Raw genomic sequence first — 27,447 nt, 5'->3', positions numbered from 1 at the left:
CAGAAAAAGCAAGCAGACACAAAGAGGAAATGATATTTCGGTGAGTGACCAGACACACAGAGCATCTCTATAAAACCCTTTTTTATTTCCACAAACAAGCCCCACATTGATCATGAAGAATTGTGCAGTTCTGTTTAGCATTTGAGAATCATTACAAAAAAAAAAAAAAAAAGGTGGTGCACCTGAAGCCACCATGGAATGGCCACTTTAAATACCAAAAGCAGTTGGTGAACCTCCTATTTGATGCTTATCCCTCAAATAAATGTTCTGATGAAGACCAACATCACTTAAAAACTGATTAAATCATTGACCATTTACCCCAATATGGGTAATTTATTCAAAACCAACATTCTCAACTCCACCATAATTCACTTAACCCCCCCACCCCCCATTCACACAATGATCCCTGATCTGTTTTTGTCTTGTATTAGATAACTCAGTTCTTTTTGCTCTTCGGTGAGTCGTACTTCCTCTTGCTGGAGTACCAAAGGAGCAGAGGAATGCCAATGGAGGGAAGGGTCATGACACCAAAGGCTGCCCAGTCCAGCTTTAAAAGACAAACAGATTAGATTTCAAAATAACAGCACAGGCTATCATACATTAAAGACCATTATACAGAATTTTCTAGATTAAAACACTTACGTAATGTGGAGAAAAGCGTCTGTCAAACTCTCTCTGGGCAAGGATGCCTCCCTGACCCGGAGCACTTGTGTAACCAACCTGAGCAATGCGAAAAAAGTCTTAGCTAACAGCCAGTAACTACATTTACATGGTCTGTAAGAAGAGAACATTTAGCCAAATATTGATTTTTGGCATTAACATGGTCAAAAAAAAAATCTTCAAGATAATTGCTCATTTAGGCACAATAAGATAAACAAAAACAACATTTCCTTATGCTGACTGCGTATATGAAAGGTAGCATGGAACTCCACTCACCACGACCTGTCCACCCTCCTGGGCCAGGTAACTAACAGAAGCAGAGGTGAAGTTGAAGTATCCTGCTTTAAGAGGCCGCAGAACCACAGTGTGAGAAACATTACTGGCACTGTGGAGAGGATGAGTTAAGGAACATAATCTACTAAAGAACAAAAATAAAGCATCCCATCCTGAGACCATACTAATGATGTTAGGTGCCATCAGTAAGAGACAGAAGAGATTGATTGAAGTCTTAATGGGATTACTGAAAGTGTGCAAAGTACTCAGAATGCACTTATAAAGTAAAAATCAAAACAAAATAGCATACATATTACTGCATAGAACAAAGTCGATATGAAAACTCAATAAAAAAAAAAAAAAAACCTCTCTCGAGATCAACAAAAAAGTACAGTACACAGGACAGCGATTGCTTATTGAGGAGGATACGGGGCAATACGATCCCATTTCACATTGAGCATTCCTGAGACAATGCCGAAATCTTCAGGGGGGAACGAGTCATCAGACAGCTCAACCTCCAGGGCAGCACTAAAAGAAATATATATTTTTATAGATTCGAATACTACGAAGACTGACAGTGGTAAACCATATACCCGCCATCTGTTAAATAGTGATGTGCTGAACTTCTGAGACAGAGAGAATAATACCTGGTGCCCACGTTGTAGATGTTGTACTGCAGGGTGAGATCTCGTCCCTCCACAGCGTATCGGTTCAGCAGGGATTTGGAGGCTAACAGACGAGCTCCTTCTTCTCCTGCCACAAGAGCCACCACAGCAACCAAAGCAAATACACAGAGCAGCCTCATCTGCCCAAGGAAATGGCATATTTAATGAGTAAACGAACATCTCATTTTGTTGCATAAAATGATACATACAAGAGAAAAGATAATACTATTGTAAGAAAACGATTTCAACAAGTTTTAAAAGATTAAATAAAACAAAAACAATCTATATTCACTCAAACAGTAATGTAGGCTAGAATACAAGGTAAAAAACAAGGAGTTTTAATTAAAAAAAAAATTCTCCGACGGTGCAGCATTGAATGAATGAATTTTAAAAATAATGCTTATGTTTGCAATTTACAGATCTATATTAAACAATCCTATAAATAAATCTAAAACACCTTTAAAAATTCAGAGTTACTTAAAACTAGGACACTTCATTCATTCATTATGCTTACGTGTACAACAAGCCCACAACAAACTAATTAATTTCATCATAATTATTGTACCAAACACAAATAACTGTTTCTAATGCACTATAGTAAAAACAATTATTGATAGACTAAGCTCAATTAATCTATTATATATAAAAAATGTGACAAACATCGATTACGTTTAACGTTACTTCACAATCGCCCTAAATTAGGTTATTATACAGACAGCGTCGACTGCTTGCGTATGACATACAGCAAAAAGACAGAACATATTGTAATGTGTCATTCGCAGCATATTCAGTTTTTCGAAAAAGAAAATATTTAGCAGCCACTTTACCTTCGTCCGCTGGTCTGAACCTCAAAATAACGAAGACAGTTGAACGCATGCGCAGATGATTTCAGTCTTCCGCTAGCATGACGTGGCCACAGTGTATACGGAAACACTCTAAAACCCACAGCGCCACCTACTGCTTCGGCCTGAAGAAGTCTAATGAACTATATATATATATATATATATATATATATATATATATATATATATATATATATATATATATATATATATATATATATATATATATATATATATATATATAACAATTATAATAAAAATAATTCATTTGTAGCCTATAATGTATTCTTCTACAGTGCTGGTGTATTTACTAACTCTTAATAAATGTTTAACTGCAGAACAAATATGACAAAAGTGTGACGTGAAATGCAGAATCATGGCATAATAATCTGAACATTGTTCTCCTGTCTTCCATTGGGCTTATATAAGTTTTGGGCCAGGACTCTCTCTGGTCCTCAGATTCAACTTTGGATCAGCTGTGCCTGAGCTTGAAAAAAAAAAAAAATAAAAAAAAAAATAATCTGCCATATTTAGCTGTCTCCCATGCCATAAAGCAATCACTTTGTAAGTGTGTCCACAACCAAAGTGAAATGCTGTATGGAGCCCCAAAGTTACAAAATTACCCATACCTACACTTTATTGTATGTTTCAAAATATTGTGCAATTACAATGGCATTATTGGCTTGGAAAAGTTGTTTTGATTACAATTTTTCTCCACATAAAATACTTAAATGGAACAATTGTCTCATTACCTCTAGGAATAAATCCTTTAAAAAAATTGCAAATGGTTTGGAAAAATACATTTTGTTATGGATCTACTGAATGAGAATAGAAATAATGATTCAATGAGAACGGTCATATGAAGACTTTATGTGTTATAGATGTTGCTTTCTAGGGTTGCACACTAGTACTGGAAAAATGACAGTATACGGTACATATATTTCAGATGGTACAATACCATGATCTTGCTCATTTTGGACTTGGAGGAACAAAATGGATCAACCAGATAAAACTCACTGTACTTGACAATTGTGCAGACAATATAAAATAAGAGAACATCATGAATGTTGATATAATATTATTGTAAGCACTCCATGTTTATTTATTTATTTTCTTAGTTCTACACAGGAGTTCATGTATCACAAATTCTGACTTTATAACTGACAATAGCCAATATGGAATTTATGTCAGTTGTGGCCTAATGTTTAGAAAGTCAGACTTGTAACCCAACATCAGTACCAACACCTGAGGTGCTTGAGCAAGTCATTGAACCCCTCATTGCTCCCTTGGTGCCACAGCAAATGGCTGCCCGCTACTCTGTGTGTGTGTGTGTGTGTGTGTGTATGTTCACTACTCACTGTGTGCACTAGGATGGGTTAAATGCAGATCACAAATTCTAGGTATCAATTACCATACTTGGCCACATATAATGTTACTTTCACATCAAGTAATTTTGAGAAAAAAAGCCAGAATTGTTCTTAATGTAGCTTCTAAATTCAGTTATATTTATTTTTCAGTCTTCTTATTTGGTATTGTTTTAGTATTTATTGTTTAATATGGATTTAGAATACTGCTTTTCTCAGGTCACTCATCTAAAGCAAAAATCATTATAACACACATTTATCATAATTGTCCATTAAAATTGTCCATTAAAAGAATTACCTTTTAAGTATTCAGTGTTATAAACCTGGCAACCAGTTTAAATATCTGGTACATTAAAATCTGTTTGATTACACTTCAGTCTCTAGCAAACTCATCAACACATTCCTGGCATCTTCTGCTATTTCATTCAGAGCACTCTTCAGCACTGTTGACACAGACCAAAAGGACATTGCTCCTGCAGCTATAGAACCTAAAAGGGGTACAAACCTAAAAACAGATTCAACAGCATCTTCTGTCATCAGAAAGGATACATCTCTTAGTAAGGTTACCACAGAACCTGTACATATTCCTTTATACCAAGCTGACTTAATCATACCCTCTACAGTCTCTAATCTCTTCCCATATTTTTCACAGAGCTTCTCCAAAGACTCCCTATCAAGACCAAAGGCATTGCAGTATTTCTCTATCTCAACTGCTATGATGGCTAAATCCACAGCAATTGAAAGACCAGGAATAGGAATAGCTGCCACACAAGCAGACAGGAAGGCAACTTTTCCAATGTCTTCCTCGAGAGCTTTCTTCTTTTTCTCATTAATCTCCAGTGTAATATTTGGCAAAGCCAACATCAGCACTCGTCTCTTATGCTGTGGAAGCTCCTTCTCCATCCTCTCCTGCAAATCATTTAAATCATACTTTCCGAGCTCCCATCCAGAGATCAGAAACACAACAGGTTCTTCTATACCGATCTTTCTCAGACCTAGAAAAAGGAATAGTGAATTATGTAATCATTAAATATCATTCATGTACAATATGCGTATTATCATAAATTCTACAATCATGTAATATTAATTTCAGATGGCCAAAGATATATCTACAATTAAGCACAATGTTAATGACAACCTTGAAAATGTAACTGTAATTGCCTGTTAATTAAACAAATAAACCAACCTTTTTCACAGTCTTCTCGGATGGTCTCCAGTGTCTTTTTCAGGTCAAAGTTTTTCTTTCTCTTTTCAGCCTGAATGCTCAAGTCAATCTTGGAACGAACAAAATAAAAAGTTTTCCCCATCCTCATGATCTCTTTGGCCAGCTGAGTGTGGCATTCTCTGAACCGATCTGAAGCAATGATGATGAAAAAATCATAACGCTTAAACTCAACCTGTTCAAGATACTCATCAGCTTTAAAGTTTGGTGATCCAATGCCAGGAAGATCCCAAACTTTCACATTTTTGTATTTTGGGTGAAGGTAAACCTCTGGTTCTGCAGTGGTCTCCACTACACCAGTTTTAGCACAGCCCTCTTCTTCATCTCCTAAACCCCTGAACGCGTTGACAAACGTGGACTTTCCAGAGCCAGACTCTCCCGTCACACCAATGTTTAGTTCTACAAGATCCTGCTGTTTAAAGTAATCCTTGATTGTGTCTACTGCTGATGGGAGATCCTGGGTAGATATGCAATCTTTAAGACCCTCCAAGTCCTTCTGGGTTATTACATCATAATCTTCAAATGTAGCCATCTAAAAAAAGAAATACCAACAGTGTGTATTGAAATATCTTGAGCAGAAATAATTTCTTGAGGTTTTTTCAACTCATCTACAAAGTTATCAGCAGATGACATCTAAAAATGTGTTTGCATATACAAACATAAAAAAGCCTTATGATTGGCTTATCTGTTGTTGCATGTAACTCAAGTACAAATGCGAAGTTCTGTCATGACAACTCTCTGAGTGTTTAGCATAATAATGTACATGACAATGTTAATATGTTTGGGCTTGGTGGAATAGATCTGCCATGCTGCTGCTGCTGTGGCAGACCTCAATACATCCACAGACATGCTGCTGTGAGCATGTATGAAATACTGCTGCTGCACATATATTTGAAATAACCCCCAACGAAGCATGAGACACAAGAAATTAACAATATAAGGCAATAAATGCATGCTGCTGAGGGTAAGAATATAAAACTGCTGCATCAGCAGACATGCATACACACATGAAAAGAATGAAAACAGGACAGGATAGAGTCAAGTCAATTCAAGTCACCTTTATTTATATAGCACTTTAAACAAAATACATTGCGTCAAAGCAACTGAACAACATTCATTAGGAAAACAGTGTCTCAATAATGCAAAATGATAGTTAAAGGCAGTTCATCATTGAATTCAGTGATGCCATCTCTGTTTAGTTAAATAGTGTCTGTGCATTTCAATTAAGTCAATGATATCGCTGTAGATGAAGTGACCCCAACTAAGCAAGCCAGAGGCGACAGCGGCAAGGAACCGAAACTCCATCGGTGACAGAATGGAGAAAAAAACCTTGGGAGAAACCAGGCTCAGTTGGGGGGCCAGTTCTCCTCTGACCAGACGAAACCAGTAGTTCAACTCCAGGCTGCAGCAAAGTCAGATTGTGCAGAAGAATCATCTGTTTCCTGTGGTCTTGTCCTGGTGGTCATCTGAGACAAGGTCTTTACAGGGTATCTGTATCTGGGGCTCTAGTTGTCCTGGTCTCTGCTGTCTTTCAGGGCAGCAGAGGTCCTTTCTAGGTGCTGATCCACCATCTGGTCTGGATACGTACTGGATCCGGATGACTGCAGTGACCCTCTGATCTGGATACAGACTGGATCTGGTGGCCACGGTGACCTCGGAATAAGAAAGAAACAGACAAATATTAGCGTAGATGCCATTCTTCTAATGATGTAGCAAGTACATAGGGTGTTATGTGAAGTGTTTCCAGTTCCGGTTTACCTTATTCATGCAGACTAAAAATCCTTTAAAAGATATGGATATTAAAAGCATATTAGTATGTTATGTGTATGCCAGGTTAAAGAGATGGGTCTTTAATCTAGATTTAAACTGCAAGAGTGTGTCTGCCTCCCGAACAATGTTAGGTAGGTTATTCCAGAGTTTAGGCGCCAAATAGGAAAAGGATCTGCTGCCCGTAGTTGATTTTGATATTCTAGGTATTATCAAATTGCCTGAGTTTTGAGAACGTAGCGTACATAGAGGATTATAATGTAAAAGGAGCTCATTCAAATACTGAGGTGCTAAACCCTTCAGGGCTTTATAAGTAATAAGCAATATTTTAAAATCTATACGATGTTTGATAGGGAGCAAAATACCCCCCAAGCAAGTAGATCTATCGCCAAGACCTATGTACCACGGCTGCTCCAAAGAGTCATGTACACTGCATATATATAAAACATATTTTATGTGTGCCTGTATACAAAGTTTTCGCTTTTACACTGAAACACACAGCGTCTCCACAACATGGCGGCGATGGTGGCAGCAACAATAAAGTTACGCTTTTTTTCTTTGCATGAACATTTGGGCGGCATTATGCAAACCTTCCCACATCGTGATGTAGACATATTGGGCCGTGTTTATACAAGCCATTTTAGGAGGGCATGGACCAGCCTTATCTTTTAAAAAGAATATCTCTTTGGGTTTGAGCCTTTAGTCTTTGCAACTTTAGGGATCTTATCTATTCACAAACAGCTTGTAACCAGGGTTCTAAATTAACTTTTTTGATCACCAGCCAATGTGGCTAGTAACTTTCTAAAGTTACCAGCCAATCAGAATTTCCACTAGCCATTTTTTTTTCGGTAAAAATAACAAATGATGAGTGCCACTGAATGAATTTGATCATTTTATTAAAATTGTTGGCATGAAAAACACATATAAAGTACAATGCATACAACAAAATATACACTGACTCAAATTTAAAAAGATTAGTTCTCACCACGAAATTGCTTGTTTTGTTTTTTTTCTTTCGCGTAATTTACATGCGGCAATCCTGACAAAGCATTACGACATTCTTCTGCCATTTGGCATTACATTTTATTTTCTTTGTTTCTCTGTCGATATCATAAGTAGCCCCGGACGTCACCTGTAGGAGAAAAAAAATCAATCCATGGCGATGGTTTTGCAATCCATCCCCTCAGTTTATAAACCGTACTCACGAATTTATAAACTGTTCCCTCGGTTTAACAAAATCGATTTTGTAAACCGTACCCTCGGTTTTTGAATCCGTACCCACAAATTCATAATCCATGCGCACGCTTTCGCAATCCGTTCCCACGGATCTAACCGTACTCACGGATTCATGCAGCAAGCTCCTGTTAACACAGTTTTATTGAATATTATTATGTGGAATAGGTTTAATAATAAAAAAAGAATAATCTTATAATCGCACTTGATTATTATTGTACAATAAACCTGGCATTGTGACTAACTCTGGAGTAATTTTTTCCTCAGTTGTAAATTGTTTTGGATAAAAGATTCTTATGCATAACCTGTATGATAATATATAGGCTATTATTGATCAAAATAAAGTTATTTTTATAATTTTAATTTGTAGGCTAAATAAATGAGTACAAGAAAATAATTCATGAATTGCTTTATTTTTAAATAAACTTTGAGTTTTGTAAATGCTTGTGTACAATTCTTTCTTAATATGCATGAAGACTTATTTTTGTTATTTTATTATACTAAGCTCCATCCACCCCACCTGCCTGAGTTAGATGCAAGTTTCTCTGTTAATGTTATTATTAAATAATGAGGCCAAAAATAACATTGCATTCAGTTAGAGAGAAAAGGAATGAAAACATAACCGGCATATTATTTGTTTTGTTTTGCTTTTTACCCTTATTTTCTTCTTTTTAGCCTTTATTTTTTTTGGCCATAAAACACAAGCGGCTGTGTCTTATCCTATTGGTGATTAATGTAAAATAAACGCTCAAAGACTCATTGGATACTATGAAAAATAATGTTTAATAAACAGAAATGAATCTGCTGGTGGGGGCGGAGCTACAAATGCGCGTCTATTTACAAATAAGAGGGAACTGATTGCGAAAGCGTGCGCACGGATTAATATGAATTCGTGGGTACGGATTCAAAAACCGAGGGTACGGTTTACAAAATCTGAGTGCACGGATTGGGAATTCGTGGGCACAGTTTGTTAATCCGTGGGTACGATTTGTTGAACCGAGGGAACAGTTTATGAATTCGTGAGTACGGTTTATAAACTGAGGGGACGAATTGCAAAACCGTCGTCACGGATTGATTTTTTTTCTCCTATAGGTGACGTGCGGGGCTCCGTAATATCCTCATCCCCTGCCTCGTTTCTCTTTTCGCCACCAGAAATCTGTCCCAATCACCGCCGCATTTAGTTTCATCTTAATTTTTTTCTTTAACCGCTAACTCCCTCCTCTTTCAGTCTATGCTCCATGCTGTGGCTCCATTCGTTTTTCTTTCTTGTGTTTTCTGATGGACGCTCTATTCCTTTCCATGTTTTTTCGCGCTGGTTTCACTGCAAACTGCGTGCAGCCAATGAGCATATGAAACTTCATCACGTAGCATTACAGCACAGTGTTCATGGGAAATGTAGGAAGTGCTGCCAGGGGGATAAATGACCGAGAACAGAGCCTCATGTCATGCATCACCAGCCAAACTGGCTAGTAAGTTTTAATTAACACCCGCCAAAATGAATTTTAACCCGCATTTGGCGGGTTGGCGGGTGTTAATTTAGAACCCTGCTTGTAACACTCCAAGGAAAACTTGAAAACACATCATATGACCCCTTTAAGTAATTTGATAACTGTCAATGACATAACTTTTGTAATCTTATTGTATAGTAAAGCCATTAAGAGCAATAAAAAAGTTTGTCTCTGACACTGTGTGCTGCTGAAATCAACCACACACACAGCATAGCAAATGAAAACATCGACCTTAGAAATAAAAGAAGTTAAGAACACGGACATTAATGTTACGCAGCTACATATGTCCAACACCGGATACAATGTATACATATTTTGAAATTACTAAGGCAGACCCCGCAGTATGTTCTGTGATATAGATGCTAATTACAGATACTTTCTGAAGCACACTGCAACTGCTACAGCAAGCACTAGGCAAGTATTTTAATGTAAAGCAGCAAGCTCACTGGCTGCTGAAATGAAAAGTAACCGATCAGCTGTGCCATATGAATAATGATGTCATTATGTCAGATTGAGTTAGAACCACTGATCTATAATAGATTATACATAGATCAGTGGCTAGAACCTATTGGACAGTGCCATCTAGAGTTACATGACAGAACTTTGGATATATCATCATAGATATATAATTCTTACCTTTGTCCTTCTGATTCAAAACTTGATGCTCAGTTGTTTCTTCAGGGGTGCTAATGCTATTTAGAGAAAGTTTCAGTTAGAGAATTACTAATGGGACCTATATATATATAACTATTTTGGAGCAAGATGGCTCTGACAAGATGCAACTCAAAGTATCAAAATCTGTGAATGTATACACCTAAAAACCAAACCAGACAGATATATGATCCGACTGGGATACACCCAAACACTTTCACCCGCTTTCACTTTCACTGTTATGAACAACCATTGTGACTACACTAAGAGGCAAGAAAATGCTTCTTTTGTTAGAACATAGGTGAACATGGCATGAAAGGACCTGCAGTCATTAAAAAGACTGAAGACTACAAAAATAATGCATTGGTAAATGTGCAGTTTGGTATTGGACTGATAATCAAAACAGCAGAAGTGCTGGTCTGTAACTGCAGAAAATCTGAATTAGTCACAATGCAATATTGGTCAGTGCTGACTCCCAAAATTATGTTTTATCCCCTCTCCAATTAATACATTTTCATAATCCAGCTGGAGGTAGAAATACGATCACAAGGTTTGCAAATGACATATTTAACAGCCATGACACAGAGGAAAGTTAAATATAGAGTCGAACCAAAATGACACCTTCAACATTTCTCACATTATCACAGTTTATTCGCTATATACTTTAGAACATGGTAATAAAATATGACAAGAACTCAGTTTAACTGTGTCAGAGCAAATGTCAAGTTAGTTAATTGTTTAAAATTTTCCCTTAATAATTAGTTTGGTGCATCATTCTATATGTATATAGGAATCCTTGGGATGTTATGAACATAAAAAAATAAAAATAATAATAATATATATATTATAGAGTTGTTTGGGTTTGGGATGATTTGTATGAATATATTAAGTGTGCATATGAAGCAGACTTGCTCCCTCTGGCAAAATCAAAGGTTCGAGAGTCTGTCCATATAATCTTCCCTTTCCCACTTCATAAAGTGAAACGCACATCAAAATGACAGCAGAGACTCCACTAAGGGGAAGTGCGTAGGGCTAGTTTGCATGTCTAAAAGTGGAGTGCACAGCCCTTCTCCTTTTCCCATCACATATCATATTGAAAAGGCATTTATTTTCAATAAAAATAAAAGAAATAGGCTATTTGACAAGTGGAAATAAAATACATTTTATTGGCTATTTTTAGCGGTAGGTTCAGGGAGGGCTTTGTAAAGTGGCATCCATTGAATACGATTTATAAATATGACGTAACACTCAATATTTCATGGCATTCTTTTTATAATGTGTAATATACAACAAAAACAGTAGTATATTGAAAACAACAGTAACTACATTTATTTATCTAAATGTTACAATTATTAATACATCAAATCGTAAACATTTAATCATTTGTTTGTATTTCTCCTCAAATATAAGTTGCTTTCGATATAATTAACTGTTAGTAAATACTTGTAAAGATAAATCTGTATAATAAATGTTGATTAGATATTTTGCCATTAAATGTGATAATCAAATATACTTGTCTTCAAATACCCCAAAAGCAGTTAGTTATAATGATGTTGAATATTATCATAGTTTTTTACAGTTACACTTCAGTCTCCAATGAAGCCATCAGCACATTCTTAGCATCCTCAGCTATGTCATTCAGAGCTCTCTTGAGCATTCTTGAGACTGTCAGATAAGACAAACCTCCTGCCACCAAAGTGCCAACAATTGGTATGAAGCTCACAAGTAATTCAATGGCATCTTCTGATATAAGAAGGGATGCAGCACCTAGCAAGGTTAATATTGAACTTGGGTTTATGCCTTGATGGAGGGGAGACTTCATTAGACTCTTCAGCTCCTCGATGGTCTTCCCAGATCTTTCACAGAGCCTCTGCAGTGATGGATCATCCAGACCGAATGCACGGTAGTACTTTCTCAGCTCGTCTGCTATGATGGCTATATCTGCAGCGATCGAAAGTCCAGGGAGAGGAATAGCTGCCACACAAGCAGACAGGAAGGCAACTTTTCCAATGTTTTCCTCTAGAGCTTTCTTCTTTTTCTCATTAATCTCCAGTGTAATATTTGGCAAAGCCAACATCAGCACTCGTCTCTTATGCTGTGGAAGCTCCTTCTCCATCCTCTCCTGCAGAACATTTAAATCATACTTTCCGAGCTCCCATCCAGAGATCAGAAACACAACAGGATCTTTTATACCGATCTTTCGCAGACCTAAACAGAATCCGGACAGGACATGAGGATTTTTATATTAATAATTACATTAAAAATTGTTTTTACATGAGAAAAATATACTTGGTTAATATAATAATTTTAAAGACAACATCTACATCTCTTTGTTGTTAAAAACATTGTCATGAGAACAGAATAACTAACCCTTTTCACAGTCCTCTCGTATTGTCTCCAGAGTTGTTTTCTGGTCAAAGCTCTTCTTCCTCTTCTCAGCAGTAATGCAGAAGTCAATCTTGGAACGAACAAAATAAAACGTTTTCCCCATCCTCATGATCTCTTTGGCCAGCTGAGTGTGGCATTCTCTGAACCGATCTGAAGCAATGATGATGAAAAAATCATAACGCTTAAACTCAACCCGTTCAAGATACTCATCAGCTTTAAAGTTTGGCGTTCCAATGCCAGGCAGATCCCACACTTTCACATTTTTGTATTTTGGGTGAAGGTAAACCTCTGGTTCTGTAGTGGTCTCCACTACACCAGTTTTAGCTGAGCCCTCTTCTTCATCTCCTAAACCCCTGAACGCATTGACAAATGTGGACTTTCCAGAGCCAGACTCTCCCGTCACACCAATGTTTAGTTCTACAAGATCCTGCTGTTTAAAGTACTCCTTGATCGTTTTTACTGCTGATGGGAGATCCTGGGTAGATATGCAATCTTTAAGACCCTCCAAGTCTTCCAGGGTTATTACACAATAATCTTCAAATGTAGCCATCTAAAAAAAGAAACGTGTCAACTTAGTTATAAAAAGTATTTTAAAGTTATAAATAGTCCTTACAAATGCAAAAATGAAGAAACACCTGCAATAAATATAATATGTCTAATGTATGACCTATGAAGCCTACAAATAACCTGATAAGGAATCTATCCAAAGCAATCTTTCTTTTTTTCCCATTTATCTTATTATTATAATTTCAAAGATAATATGCATCTTCACCCCACTACATGGCTGCAGCTAAATCTGAAGTGTGTCAGATCATGAAGGCTAAATTATGTGACAGTTAAACAGTGAAAAGATAAACACTTTTAATGTTCCATGTTAACAGATCCATTTCAGCTGAAACTCCCATTTTTTATTTTGTCGTAATGAAACCTTAACTTTAGATGTTTTGTATGAATTTATTAATTACATTTACATTTCATAGAATGATTTGTCCTTATTCACTTTAACAATCTCCAATCATATTAATTTTATAGGTGCTTCTCTGTGAAACTCAGGTATTAAATAAATTCAGTGCAGACAGACTGAAGTAGTTTAAGTATTTGGTTCTTTTAATTGTGATGATTTGGCTCATATTTAACAAAAACCCACTAATCCACTATCTCAATAAATTAGAATAAATTAAAAAACTCAAAACACCTGCAAAGGTTTCCCGAGCCTTCCAAATGGTCTCTCAGTTTGGTTCGCTAGGCTACACAATCATGGGGAAGACTCCTGATCTGACAGTTTTCCAGAAGACAATCACTGACACTCTCACAAGGAGCCACAAACATTCATTGCCAAAATAGGCTGGCTGTTCACAGAGTGATGTATCCAAGCATGTTAACAGAAAGTTGAGTTGAAGGAAAAAGTGTGGAGAAAAAAAAGATGCACAACCAACTGAGAGAACTGGAGCCTTATGAGGATTGTCAAGCGAAATTGATTCAAGAATTTTAGTGAACTTCACAAGGAATGGACTGAAGCTAGGTTCAAGGCATCAAGAGCCACCACACACAGACGTGTCAAGGATTTTGCTGAACCACATACAATCTTCAGAGGCCTGTGTCACGATCATTAGATGGAGTGCCCATGAGCTTCAGTAGAGGGCACTCCACTCAGGACCATTCCACCCATCAACCACCAGATGTCACTTGGACACTAGCACCTCTCATACTGTTGCACCACACCCAAACTACATTACCCATAAGTCACTGCATCCCAATCACCCTGCCGCACCTGCATCTCATTCATCAGCCAATTTCCTTGCCACACCTGCACCTCATTTACACACACACATATAAGCAGCACACTCACTCTCACTCACTGCGAAGTCTTGTTTAGCCAGTATGACATTTCCGAGCGTTTTCCTTGTGTTTTCCTTCCGTACCTGACCTTTGGATTGTTTATACCGACTCTGATTCTCTGCTGCTTGCCCCCGACATCTGCTTGTTTCTGTTATCGATTCTGATTATCCCTACATACCTGACGCCGTTACTGATCATTGCCTGTCTGACCATTCTCATCATTAAAGTTCTGCACATGGATCCGAACGTCTCTGTCTCATCATTACAGAAGACTTCGCCATACCAGGATCCAGCAGCCCGGTATCCCCTTGTCACTGAGGTATCGGTTCCTGTTTCAATGTCGGCATATCACCAATCCACCCTAACCACAGATCCAGTTGACCTGCTGTTAAATCTAAAGCAAGGAGATCGATCTATTGAGGACTATGTTCAACAGTTCTGTGAATTGGTATATCGAGTTCCTCTAGACGATGAAGTCTTGTTTAAGGATTTATTCCGTTTTGGACTCAATGAACCAGTAAAATCATGGTTACCTAGAGGAGAGTTTAATTGCAGCTTAAGGGATATAATGGACTTTTCGCTCTTGTTATGTGGTTCTCCTTTCACTGTGGGAGAGTCAGAGGACTTTAAAGCCCCAAAACCGCTGCACAAGATGGCTGCCAGCCCAGCGCAGCTGCACAATATGGCCGCCAGCCCAGTGCCACTGCACAATATGGCCGCCAGCCCAGCGCCACTGCACAAGATGGCCGCCAACAAAGCGTCACAGCACAAGATGGCCGCCAGCCCAGCGCCACAGCACAAGATGGCCGCTAGCCCAGCGCCACAGCACAAGATGGCCGCCAGCTCAGAGCCACAGCACAAGATGGCCGACTCAACGCCTGAGCCTCCAGACAAGGTGTCTCCCTTAGTCAAGTCACCCTTAACCTCCGTGAACTAAGTCAAGTCACAGTTGATCCTCAGGAACCAAGTCAAGTCACCAATGATCTTCATGAGCAAAGTCAAGTCACCAATGATCTTCATGAGCAAAGTCAGGTCACCAATGATCTTCATGAGCAAAGTCATGTCACCATTAACCTCCGTGAACTAAGTCAAGTCACAGTTGATCCTCAGGAACCAAGTTAAGTCACCAACGATCTTCATGAGCAAAGTCAAGTCACCAATGATCTTCATGAGCAAAGTCAAGTCACCATTAACCTCCGTGAATTAAGTCAAGTCACAGTTGATCCTCAGGAACCAAGTCAAGTCACCAACGATTTTCATGAGCAAAGTCAAGTCACCATTAACCTCCGTGAACTAAGTCAAGTTACAGTATATCTTCATGAGCACAGTCAAGTCACAGTTGATATTCATGAACTAAGTCAAGTCACAGTTGATCTTCATGAACCCAGTCAAATCACCACATATCTACCAGAGCCTCATCACATCTCATGTCACGATCATTAGATGGAGTGCCCATGAGCTTCAGTAGAGGGCACTCCACTCAGGACCATTCCACCCATCAACCACCAGATGTCACTTGGACACTAGCACCTCTCATACTGTTGCACCACACCCAAACTACATTACCCATAAGTCACTGCATCCCAATCACCCTGCCGCACCTGCATCTCATTCATCAGCCAATTTCCTTGCCACACCTGCACCTCATTTACACACACACATATAAGCAGCACACTCACTCTCATTCACTGCGAAGTCTTGTTTAGCCAGTCTGACATTTCCGAGCGTTTTTCTTCCGTACCTGACCTTTGGATTGTTTATACCGACTCTGATTCTCTGCTGCTTGCCCCCGACATCTGCTTGTTTCTGTAATCGATTCTGATTATCCCTACATACCTGACGCCATTACTGATCATTGCCTGTCTGACCATTCTCATCATTAAAGTTCTGCACATGGATCCGAACGTCTCTGTCTCATCATTACAGCCTGGGCTAAGGAGAAGAAGAACTGGACTGTTGCCCAATAGTCCAAAGTCCTCTTTTCAGATGAGAGCAAGTTATGAATTTCATTTGGAAACCACGGTCCTAGAGTCTGGAGAAAGGGTGGAGAGGCTCATAGCCCAAGTTACTTGTAGTCCAGTGTTAAGTTTCCAAAGTCTGTGATGATTTGAGGTGCAATATCATCTGCTGGTGTTGGTCCATTGTGTTTTTTGGAAACCAAAGTCACTGCACCCGTTTACTAAGAAATTTTGGAGCACTTCATGCTTCCTTCTGCTGACCAGCTTTTTGAAGATGCTGATTTCATTTTCCCGAAGGATTCGGCACCTTCCCACACTGCCAAAAACACCAAAAGTTGGTTAAATGACCAAGGTGTTGGTGTGCTTGACTGGCCAGCAAACTCACCAGACCTGAACCCCATAGGGAATATATGGGGTATTGTCAAGAGGAAAATAAGAAACAAGAGACCAAACAATGCAGATGAGCTGAAGCCCACTGTAAAAGAAACCTGGGCTTCCAGACCACCTCAGCAGTGCTACAAACTGATCACATCCATGCCACGCCAAATTGAGGCAGTAGTTGAAGCAAAAGGAGCCCCTACCAAGTATTGAGTACATGAACAGTAAATTAACATACTTTCCAGAGGGCAAACAATTCACAATTTTTTATATTTTTTTTTATTGGTCTTATGAAGTATTAAAATTTGTTAAGATAGTGAATTGGTGGGGTTTTGTTAAATGTGAGCCAAAATCATTACAATTAAAAGAACAAAAGACTTAAACTATTTCAGTCTGCGTGCACTGAATTGATTTAATACACAAGTTTCACAATTTCAGTTGAATTACTGAAATAAATGAACTTTTTCACGACATTCTAATTCATTGCGAAGCACCTATATGTCATATGGAAATATTTTAAAGCATTTATGACTGAAATTGTAACAACCTTTGTCACTCCAGCTTGGCTATCTGGGCCATTTATCTGCATATTTCCCCTTTGTACCAGACATCACTGCTTTCGAAATAAAGGGTTGTTATTGTGATCCTTGAATTGTTTAAAATAATTGCAAAATTACAATATAATAAAACAGAAATCTTACCTTTCTTCAAACCAAGCTTCCAGGCACGATATGAAGGAAGATTTAGGATAAATGACCAAAAGGAGAAGTGCTGTTTTGCCTTCACAGATGTGATATTCACAGCTGTAGGAATAGAAGTTTGAAACACATTCAATACAGCTACATTATAATGTAAAACTTGAATCGTTAGGTATTTTCAATGTTAGATATGTTTGCTAAAAGAAGAACAAAAATCTGACCAATGCATTACTACGTCAGTATTTAAAGAGATTTGATAAATATTGGAAACAATAGCTAACAATATATTCTGCCAGCTCACAGTTAATGTTTTATTTATATCCATGTTTTTATTATGAAATATTGATTCATAGACGTTAATGGCTACCAGAAAATCGGATTATTGCAGAATATAACTAGGAGAATACTAATATCAAGAGTAGAAATGCATCGCAATGACCTGTATTTTTCTTACCAAATTCTTCTGGAGCAATCTACACAGCAAGAATGTCCTTACAGCAGATAGGCTTGTAAACTTTTCCACTGGACGGAAAACCAAAGGAGGGCCACCCAAGAAATACTTTCACTTTCGCTGCTATTTATTATCATAAAGTTCAAGGGCGGAGGTTTGAGGGGGAGGGGTGGGTCACCCATGACGACTCACGTGCACTTTTTTAAGTTATACCCTACATTTCATGCATTTATGTAATATTATATATTAAAAATACATTTAGAATGATCAATAACTACTGTACAAAGAATAAAACAAACAAACAATAAACCAAATTCAGAAAAGCCGCCTGTTTTTCCGAATTGCAGATGACCTTTCTTTCAAGTCTTCTGATACATTTTCGGCCAAAGATTTCTCCGTGTGCTAGATCGCAGCCAGTTTCTTATTCTCCTCATAATGGAGAAACTTGTTTTATAATGTAGAATAGTCTGAAAAAAAGGGATATTTGTCTTTCTGTGGTTCCTCTTTTAAGTTTCTCAAAAGTGATCGGCGATTCGATTGCACATTTTACAAGATCCATTTCAGCTGTCTCAAGCTGAGAGTGAGTCTTAAGGCTTGCAGGACTGAAAGCCGTTTTTCTCACAGCCGAATACTCCATCACACGACACACTCGGGGCCACTTCATGTGAAAATCACAATTCCAATTCAGCCTGCAGTGACTCAGTCCACCACATTTTAATTCACGAGTTTATAAAAATACCATAAATTTCCATTATTCAGTTAACTTGCTTAATGCTGTGTACACACCAAAAGATTTTTTACATCTTATAAGATTTTCAAAATGTGATAGACCACAAACATGAGGATAAAAAAATCCTAGATTTAACCGTTTTGCTCCTATAGTGTGTGGTGTGCCATGATGTGACAAACAGATTTTCAACCCGAGTCTCGACTGTGAACACAGGAAATCTCACGAGACTTCAGAATAAGCATTGCAGACAATGTGCGGGAAGAAATTGCAATGATAATGTTTGGAATGATATTCACCGAAATTTCACCAAAAAAAATAAATAAATAAAGAAAAGGTCCTGGAGACAGCGGGGACATGGTCTGTACAAGTTACAGAGGTGAGCAATGGTCTCAAAATCACACATATATATAATTGTTGTTCTTAGTCTCTCTTGGAAAGGAGATCATTTTCTCTTTGAAATTGCCTTATTAAATACACTTTAAGTAATTGTTATCAGATCTTACATCACTCTTTGAGAAAATGATCATTGCTTTCTGACTGGATATTGTTTTGTTTCACGTGATAATCTCCAGAGCGTGCACGCTTTTGTCCTCTGGGTTCCCCCCACACATCAGGATTTCTGATCGTAAATATTAAACATGTGGAATATTTACTATTCGCTATCGGGGCAGCTCCGAGTTTCTTACGATCAGGTTCGAGGACTCTTAACACACCTCACACCAAGGGAAAATCTGATAAGATAATCTGTAGAACCGTCAAGATAATCGGGACATAGCTAGGATTGTCAGAAGCGAGGAAATCGGCCTAAAATCAGCCCGATTATCTTTTGGTGTGTACCCAGCATAAGTGGGAAATTAATAAAAAGTCCTCTCATGCCGCCTATCGCGACAAGTTGGGTACACACCAAAAGCTTATTGGGCTAATTTGGGGCCTATTCCCCCCCTTCTGACAATCCTAACCATGTCCTGATTATCTTGATGGTTCAACATGTTTAATATTTACAATCAGGAATCCTGAGGTGTGGGGGGATCCCAGAGGACAAACGTGCGAACGCTCTGGAGATTATCACGTGAAACGAAACATTATCCAATCAGAAAGTGAGATGATGGAAGACAGAAGGAGTCATGGAACAGCAAAGTGAAATTGATGTGGACAGCAGAGATGGAGGATCAGCTTGTTGATTTGTTTATACAATATGTCATGTATAAAACCATTCCAAATACTATAATTGCAGTTTCTTCATGCATACTGTCCGCCATGCTTATTCTGAAGTCTCGCAAGATTTTGTGAGATTTTTTTGTGTTCACAGTTGAGACTCTGGTTGAAAATCTGTTCGTGTGTGGTGTGTCACATCATGGCACACCACACACTATAGGAGCAAAACAGTTAAATCTAGTATTTTTTTATCCTCATAAGATTTTCAAAATGTGATAGACCACAAACATAAGATGTAAAAAATATTTTGTATGTACCTACTACCCAGCAAAAGAATCATGATGATCGCGGTTCGCAATTTTTCATTTGTTGATATCTGATCATTGACAAAATATTAATTTAATACACAACGCTACACATGAACACAATCAGGAACAACAATTATTATTCAAAATTGAGAAAATACATTGTACTTTAACGACTTCTGCAATGCAGTTTTTTCAGACGAGATTGTTATGGTATTCCCTGTGGGAGTTGGTATGGTATATGGTAGCCTAATATCATGTAGCATGTTTCTCAATTTATATAATCTCTTGACATGTCAGTGCCATTTCAAAGGGCCCTTTGGATTGAAGGGGTTCTACAACTGATGGGACATTTTGTTAAGGTTTAATGTTTCGTTTCAAAGCATAGTTTTTGGTCCCAAACCCTGTTATTTATATGGCAGTCTATGTGACATTCTCAAGCCTCCTTGTTTTCATCAAATTATCTTAAATTGTGTTCTGAAGATGAACAAAGCTTTTACGGGTTTGGAACGACATAAGTGTAAGTGATTAATGACAAAATTCTAAATTTGGGATGGAGTAACCCTTTAAGACTAAAACTCTGAGCAGCCTTATACATACTGTTTCTGCTTGTGCTCGAGAATGAATGGATGCAAAATCTCCAACTAACAGGTAGGCCTACAGTCAAATAGTAGGCTATCATAAGTCGCCTAAAGCATTGTGGCATCTGAGGCCATGATGTTGCGTTACTTTTGGAAGGGGAAGGCAAATTAAACAGGAGAAAGGTTCAAAATCAAACACTATCTAGTAATTAAAATAATATCCTATGTCCAGCTAACAAAATAAATGTCCCCAGGACGTCCCCTAAATGGCCTCTGTGAACGTCCCCCTCTGAATGTCATTTTATTTGACTTTTAGGCTAATCAAAGACAACAGACACGTTGTATTTAAATTCAACAATTGTAAATATGCAATGCTCTTTTCGCGTGCGTGTGTGTGTGTGCGTGTGTTGGTGGATGGGTGTGTGCCCGCGTTTCTCTGGTTGTCAGCTGTGGTTAGTCCGATTGTCATGATCCTGGTATTCTCTCTCTCTCTCATTAGCCTCTCATTACACGCACTCACACTCTAGCTCATTATCCTACTCACCTTCAGCTGCTTTCCATCACCTCATTCCTGTGCTCTCTCCGCACCGGTTTCCTACCTTCGCTGATTAGACGCTCTATTTCTAGACTTTCCCTTCCTCTGTTCTTTGTCAGATTATTGCCTGATGTTACGTATCCAAAACCATCCTCCTTACCTCTGTATAGTCCTGTTGTGTCATGTCCCGTCTGAAGTGTGAACCTGATTAATAGCCTTATCACCTTGCCTCTGCTCTGTTCATCCTCCAGTTACGTGAGTGGTCCACGGTTGGTGTATCCGTGCTCTGAATGCACCCAGCCACTCTCTCTCTCTGCCTCCCGGGGTTTTCCCGTGGCCGGCCCAGACTGCAGTGTTCTGTTGCTTCTCTGTTGAAAGACTTTCTGTTCCTGTGGGGCTGAGACTATTATCAGTTGGAGTTATTACCCAGAGACTTTGTGTTTGATCATACTGCCTCGACCGCTACCTGTGTTTCCTTCTGATTACTGAGATTCTTCATTAAACTGTCAAAATCGCCTTCTGCTTTTGGGTCCTCTCTCCTTATTACTGACAGAATAATCTGACCACTAATGGACCCAGCAAAGGAGAGTCCCCTTCAGTCCACACTCTAACTCCAGGGAGCCATGCTAGGCCGTCATGAGGTGGAGCTGACCGCCGATCGCAACGCAATGGACTCCCTCGCGGCTCGTATGACTGAGATGTCGTAGGAGCTTCTTCACCTTCGCCTCGAGTCATCCAGAGAGCAGGACGCGCAAGAGCCCAGAATCAACAACCCACCATGTTATGCCGGTGAGCCCAGGGAATGTCGTTCATATCTGACCCAGTGCGAGGTTGTCTTCCCGTTACAGTCGTCCACATATGCCAGTGAACGCTCCCGCATCGCCTTCGTCATCTCCCTGCTGTCCAGCTGGGCACGAGAATGGGGAACAGCGGTATGGAACTCCGACGCCAACTGCCTCACTCGTTATTCCCTCTTCAGGGAGGAAATGCTGCGGGTCTTCAACCGTTCTGCGTATGGGGCGGGGGCTTCCCGGCAGCTGTCCACTCTGCATCAAGGAAGAGGGACAGCAGCAGATTTCTCGGTCGAGTTTCACACCTTATCCGCTTCCTGCGACTGGAACGAATCAGCCTTGGTCGCCCGTTTCCTAGAAGGGCTCCGTGCCAATATCAAGGATGATATCCTCGCACGCGAAGTTCCCACCCGTCTGGACCCTCTGATCCACTTGGCCATCCGAGTGGAGAAGCGCTTTGAGGTACGTCGCCGCAGTCGCTACCAGGAAGGACCTCTTTCCTCCGCCCCTACACCGCCCCCCAGCGCTGACTCTGAGCCCATGTAGTTGGGTGGACGCCGTATCTCCGCGGCCGAATGCCAACGCCGCATCATGTCTCGTCTGTGCATGTACTGCGAATCTGCCTCTCACCTGGTCTCCACCTGTCCGGTAAAAGCCAGCACTCACCAGTAGAGAGAGGGTTACTGGGGAGCGCTTCAACCCTAGACCCTCCGTCACGCACATGCACTTCTTTCTCTGCCCTTCTCCACTGGGCGGGTTCCTCTGCCTCTTGCACAGCCTTGGTTGACTCAGGAGCCGAGGGGAACTTTGTGGATGAAGCCTGGGCTCGTGATCAGGGGATTCCACTCATAGAACGCAGGGACTTCACACCTGTCCATGTCCTTGATGATAGTATCCTCTCTAGAGTGCGCTTTGCCACAGCTCCGGTGAGGCTCTAGAGAAGTGTCTATCCGATTCGCTAGAGGCAGGTACCATCGTCCCTTCCTCCTCCCCTGCCAGTGTGGGTTTTTTCTTTGTTAAAAAGAAGGACGGTTCTTTACGCCCCTGTGTACATTATCAAGGGCTGAATGACATCACGGTCAAGAACCGTTATCCTCTGCCGCTCATGTCATCCGCCTTCGAGATTCTGCGATCTTCGATCTTTTCGAAACTAGACCTTCGTAATGCTTACCATCTTGTCCGCATAAAGGAGGGGGACGAGTGGAAGACGGCGTTTAACACACCCTTAGGTCACTTTGAAAATGGTGTCCTTCACTTCGGTTTAGTCAACGCTCCCGCCGTGTTCCAGGCATTAATTAACGATGTTCTCAGGGATATGTTGAACATTTTCATCTTTGTCTATCTCGATGATATTTAAATTTTTCCCCCTCTCTCCAAGTACATACCCAGCACGTTCGTCAGGTCCTCCAGCGACTTCTCGAGAATCGACTATTCGTCAAGGCCGAGAAGTGTACGTTTCACGCTCAATCCATTTCCTTTTTGGGGTCTATAATTTCTGCGGAGGGCATTGGCATGGATCCCTCCAAGGTCAGGGTGGTCACCGAGTTGCCAGTCCCTGATTCGTGGTTGCGCTTCAACATTTTTTGGGCTTTGCTAATTTTTACAGTTGATTTATCCGTAACTATAGCCTTATCGCCGCCCTGTTAACTGCTCTCACGTCTGCCAAGGTCCGTTTTCTTTGGACTGAGGAAGCTCAAGCCGCCTTTGATCACCTAAAACTCCTTTTTACATCCGCACCTATCTCAAAGACCCCCAACATCTCCAGACAATTCATTGTAGAGGTTGACGCGTCAGAGGTGGGCATGGGAGCCATCCTCTCCCAGCACTCACTCTCTGATGAGAAAGTCCACCCCTGCGCTTATTATTCACATCGCCTAACCCCTGCCGAACACAATTACGATGTCGGTAATCGCGAATTATTAGCGATCCGCCTTGCCTTAGGAGAGTGGCGTCACTGGCTTGAGGGCGCTCCTGTCCCGTTCATTGTGTGGACAGATCACAGAAATTTAGAGTACATTCGTTCGGCTAAGAGACTCAATGCTCGACAGGCTCGCTGAGCTCTTTTTTTCACTAGCTTTGACTTTTCTATCTCCTATCGTCCCGGTTTGAAAAACCTTAAACCAGACGCGCTTTCGCGGCAGTTCGCTTCACCAGAGGATGTTCCCACGGAGGAGGAAATCCTTCCTCAGAGCATGGTGGTGGGTGCAGCTTTCTGGGGAGTCGAACGATTGGTCAAACGCTCTCTGGCCCACACTGTCACTCCCCATCTTTGTCCTAGGGGTCTGTTATTCATTCCCCCCTTCCTTTACCCAAGCTCCTGTCCGCTAAAGAGACAACCCAAATTGTCGTCGACCAGATTTTTGAAATCCATGGGCTCCCCACGGACATCGTCTCCGATAGGGGTCCCCAATTTTCCTCGCTCTTTTGGAGGGAGCTCTGTCGCTTAATTGGAGCGTCGGTTAGTCTCTCCTCCGGCTTTCGTCCGCAGACTAACGGCCAGGCCGAGCGGACCAACCAAATAGTCAGACGCATCCTTTTCGTAGATAAATACCTTTTCGTAGCTATAATGTCTAATAATATAAAAGTATAAATACCTTTTCGCCCAAACAAAAGCGAAAACTCAAGGCCGTGTCTGTGGAAATCACCAGGATGACCGTTAACTGTCACTATGCAGCTGATCTTTGCCATGGATACATGCTGCGTGCCCTAAAGTGATTCGATCGTGTTGTCTGTTGATTGACACCTGCTTGGATCCATAGACAGTAAAAGAAATGGACACAGCGACCCCATTGGATTCAACGGAGAAAAATTAAGTCAATTACAAGCACGCACTTCCTGGGGGTCGGGCGTACTGCGCAGACTCAATCTGAGATTGATGACGTAGATGTCATGTGAGAATCCTGTAAGTCTTCTAATCGCTGTGTCAGCGTGAACAGGAGCACATTTTGGTAAGTATTCTGATTAATTAACTCCCTTGACTTTATGTCTCCACGTTCCCCCGATTGCCTCATAGACAGTAAAAGATTGCCTGGGAGCTTCTCCTCCTGTCCATACGGTAATTTATCCACTGTGCGACAGAGAGTTGCTGGTTATGACGCAATCATTAGCCTAAACTGCTTCTACGGGACCATAACGTAAGATACAAGGTAATGGAGCCTTTTATACATTTTCGTGTTTGTTTAGAAATAATTAATGGACAAATGGAGTCTTTAAACGACTCAGATGTAAAGTTATTCGCTGTCAAAGTGACGCCAAAATGAATGGGAGTCAGTGGAATGCTCACAGCAGGTAGGGGTCCGCGAGCCAATGGTGGCGCCCAGGGGTGCTTCAAAAAAATATGAAACCCTGCCCCACTGCTTGGATCCTATCTCCCAATGTGGCTATGACCATTTTTTTTCTTTTTTTCTTCTTTTTTTAGGCTGCATGTAGTATAGCAGTCTTAAATGCAATAACTTAAATTATACATTTCCTAAATAACTTTTCTTGTCGGCTTACATAACAGTTTAATACGTAAATGGAAAGAATAAATTTATTTGTCTGTGTTATTTTCCACTTTGTTTTCTTCATGTTTTCCTTGGCTGCATTCATCACTGTAGAATGACATTCTAGAGCTCCTGGGATGTATCCTTATTTTCTTCATTCATTGGGAATGCATAAACCTAATTGTAGCTATATGTTCAATTATATTATTGAAGGGTATCATGATTTTGATGTTTAAATTCTGAAGACAGACTCCTGATTTGATTACATTTTTAATTAGATAAGTTACTCCAATTTTCATTTTCCAGAAATTACAATTATTAATTTAACATTAACTTCATTTTACTATGTATTCAAATCTATTATACTACAGTAAAAAATAATTATATAAATTGCAAAAAAAAAAAAAAAAAAAAATGCATTCTATTATCACAGTAAAAAAAAAAGAAGTATTTTGTTTTAAGGAAGGATACCCTTTAAAATTCAATATGGGCTTATATATTTTAGTTTAATTTTGTCAGCTCTCTTTGTCTGAGTTGCAAGGTGTCAGGTCATGTGTTGGGAAGGTTACTTTGGAAATGTAATAGGTTACAGATTACAATTGACCCTATATTAAATGTAATATGTAGTATAACTGTTACAGTGACTTATGTAATGTAAGTGTAATTTAATTTAACTTTTTTTCAGTAACTGTAACAGATTACAGTTACATTTATTTTGCAATTAAATTTAGTAACATTAAACTGCCCAACTCTGGTCAGGTCTGATGATAAAGGATAAATGCCTGGATTTTTCAAGCGTTGACTTGGACGAAAACAGGGACGTTCGCAACGCAAACTGGCTCGTCAAAAAGAGGACCAAATACGGACATAAGTGGACGTCCTCCGAACGTCCGTCCGTGAACGTTATAAAGCGGACGTACCCCGGCCCGGCCCTAAACGGACGTTCGGAACGTCCTGGGGACGTCCTCTGTTTGCTGGGTGTAGCCTACACTTATTTTTGTTGAAACAAAATTAAAGAGATTGTGCCCTAACATAAGTTTGCAACACGAGCTTTTTACCTTTTCCCCAAATGTAGGATGCCTATAAAAGCATTTGATAGACGTACATGTAAAACAGAATGCATCTAAAAGCGCAATTCACCCAAGCTATACTTTCAGTTCCATTGAGACAGAAATTCTTGTCACAGGCAACAGGCAAGTAAATATAGCCTACCTACCCGTAGTAGTTAGTAGGCTATTTGCTCATATCCGCACATAAACGCGGGATCATCGGGACACAATGCGTCATAATGCCGATCAAAACATACCTTGTACATTCACGACTTTCGTAATTGTTTCAAAGATGGTCTCCTTATTACAGTATTAACTTAAGGGATTTGAATAAGATCAGTATTTCTCAACCTTCACTATCAATCTCCGCGGATTTACTCATTAATATACATGAAGAACGGTCCAATTATTACTCAGTAACCGTTCATGGTTATTGGCATCTACACGATTACGTTCTAAATATAACCTGTTCGACCTTAAATTGTTACTGCCAGAAGTTTAATAGAGGTAACACACCATATTCGAGAGGGGAATGTAATTTGATATTAAATGTTTATATATAGGCTATTCCAAATAAATAAATGAACGAATAAATACATTGTCTACACTGTTACGGTTAGCCTACTAGATACATAGTTTAATATATTTATACATTAAGCTTTTAAATATATATATCAAAAAGTGCATTAAATACGTATGATAATGCAATGCTTCTAGACGTCATGAATCTGCCTAAACTTTCCACCAGAGGTCTCTGTCGCATAACAGATTTTCTGTGGCTTCCTATCTATAAACGGTCTTGAACACTGTTGACCTCTTCATTTGCTTTTTGCATTGGCGTGTTAGGAGGCTCAGGTGGTGTTGCATTTACAGCAAAGACGACACGATGACCTTTACTGAAAAGCTTCTGTTAAATTGAGAG

At 39.7% G+C, this 27,447-nt stretch overlaps 3 protein-coding genes across 13 annotated transcripts; all 3 read right to left on the bottom strand.

Moving 5' to 3' along the window:
* Window positions 1–64: 64 nt before the first annotated feature.
* On the bottom strand, window positions 65–2,572 carry LOC113120130 (translocon-associated protein subunit beta). The gene is made up of 6 exons (XM_026290054.1): window positions 2,426–2,572; window positions 1,581–1,738; window positions 1,363–1,461; window positions 937–1,045; window positions 643–720; window positions 65–547 (listed from the first exon to the last, which is right to left on the bottom strand). The coding sequence occupies exons 2-6, from the start codon at window positions 1,736–1,738 to the stop codon at window positions 437–439; spliced, it is 555 nt and encodes a 184-aa protein (XP_026145839.1). The 5' UTR covers window positions 2,426–2,572; the 3' UTR covers window positions 65–436.
* Window positions 2,573–3,290: 718 nt separating this feature from the next.
* LOC113120128 (interferon-inducible GTPase 5-like) lies at window positions 3,291–26,896 on the bottom strand. 2 transcript variants are annotated; one of them, XM_026290051.1, is made up of 4 exons: window positions 26,783–26,896; window positions 10,171–10,226; window positions 4,991–5,558; window positions 3,291–4,799 (listed from the first exon to the last, which is right to left on the bottom strand). In XM_026290051.1, the coding sequence occupies exons 3-4, from the start codon at window positions 5,556–5,558 to the stop codon at window positions 4,171–4,173; spliced, it is 1,197 nt and encodes a 398-aa protein (XP_026145836.1). In that variant the 5' UTR covers window positions 10,171–10,226; window positions 26,783–26,896; the 3' UTR covers window positions 3,291–4,170. The 2 variants fall into 2 exon arrangements, with proteins under 2 accessions (XP_026145836.1, XP_026145835.1); XM_026290050.1 differs by lacking the exon at window positions 10,171–10,226 and having other exon boundaries at window positions 26,693–26,863.
* Window positions 11,484–26,921, bottom strand: LOC113120127 (interferon-inducible GTPase 5-like). 10 transcript variants are annotated; one of them, XM_026290043.1, is made up of 6 exons: window positions 26,783–26,865; window positions 17,886–17,968; window positions 17,450–17,551; window positions 17,296–17,361; window positions 12,556–13,123; window positions 11,484–12,393 (listed from the first exon to the last, which is right to left on the bottom strand). In XM_026290043.1, exons 4-6 carry the CDS (start codon window positions 17,335–17,337, stop codon window positions 11,765–11,767), a joined length of 1,239 nt encoding a protein of 412 aa, XP_026145828.1. In that variant the 5' UTR covers window positions 17,338–17,361; window positions 17,450–17,551; window positions 17,886–17,968; window positions 26,783–26,865; the 3' UTR covers window positions 11,484–11,764. The 10 variants fall into 10 exon arrangements, with proteins under 10 accessions (XP_026145828.1, XP_026145824.1, XP_026145825.1 ...); XM_026290039.1 differs by having other exon boundaries at window positions 17,901–17,968; XM_026290040.1 differs by lacking the exon at window positions 17,886–17,968 and having other exon boundaries at window positions 26,693–26,896.
* Between the last annotated feature and the right edge of the window lie 526 nt (window positions 26,922–27,447).

This window comes from Carassius auratus, chromosome 19 (genome assembly GCF_003368295.1).
Source record: "Carassius auratus strain Wakin chromosome 19, ASM336829v1, whole genome shotgun sequence".
NCBI lineage: Eukaryota > Metazoa > Chordata > Actinopteri > Cypriniformes > Cyprinidae > Carassius > Carassius auratus.
This window is presented reverse-complemented; position numbering and strand designations above follow the sequence as displayed.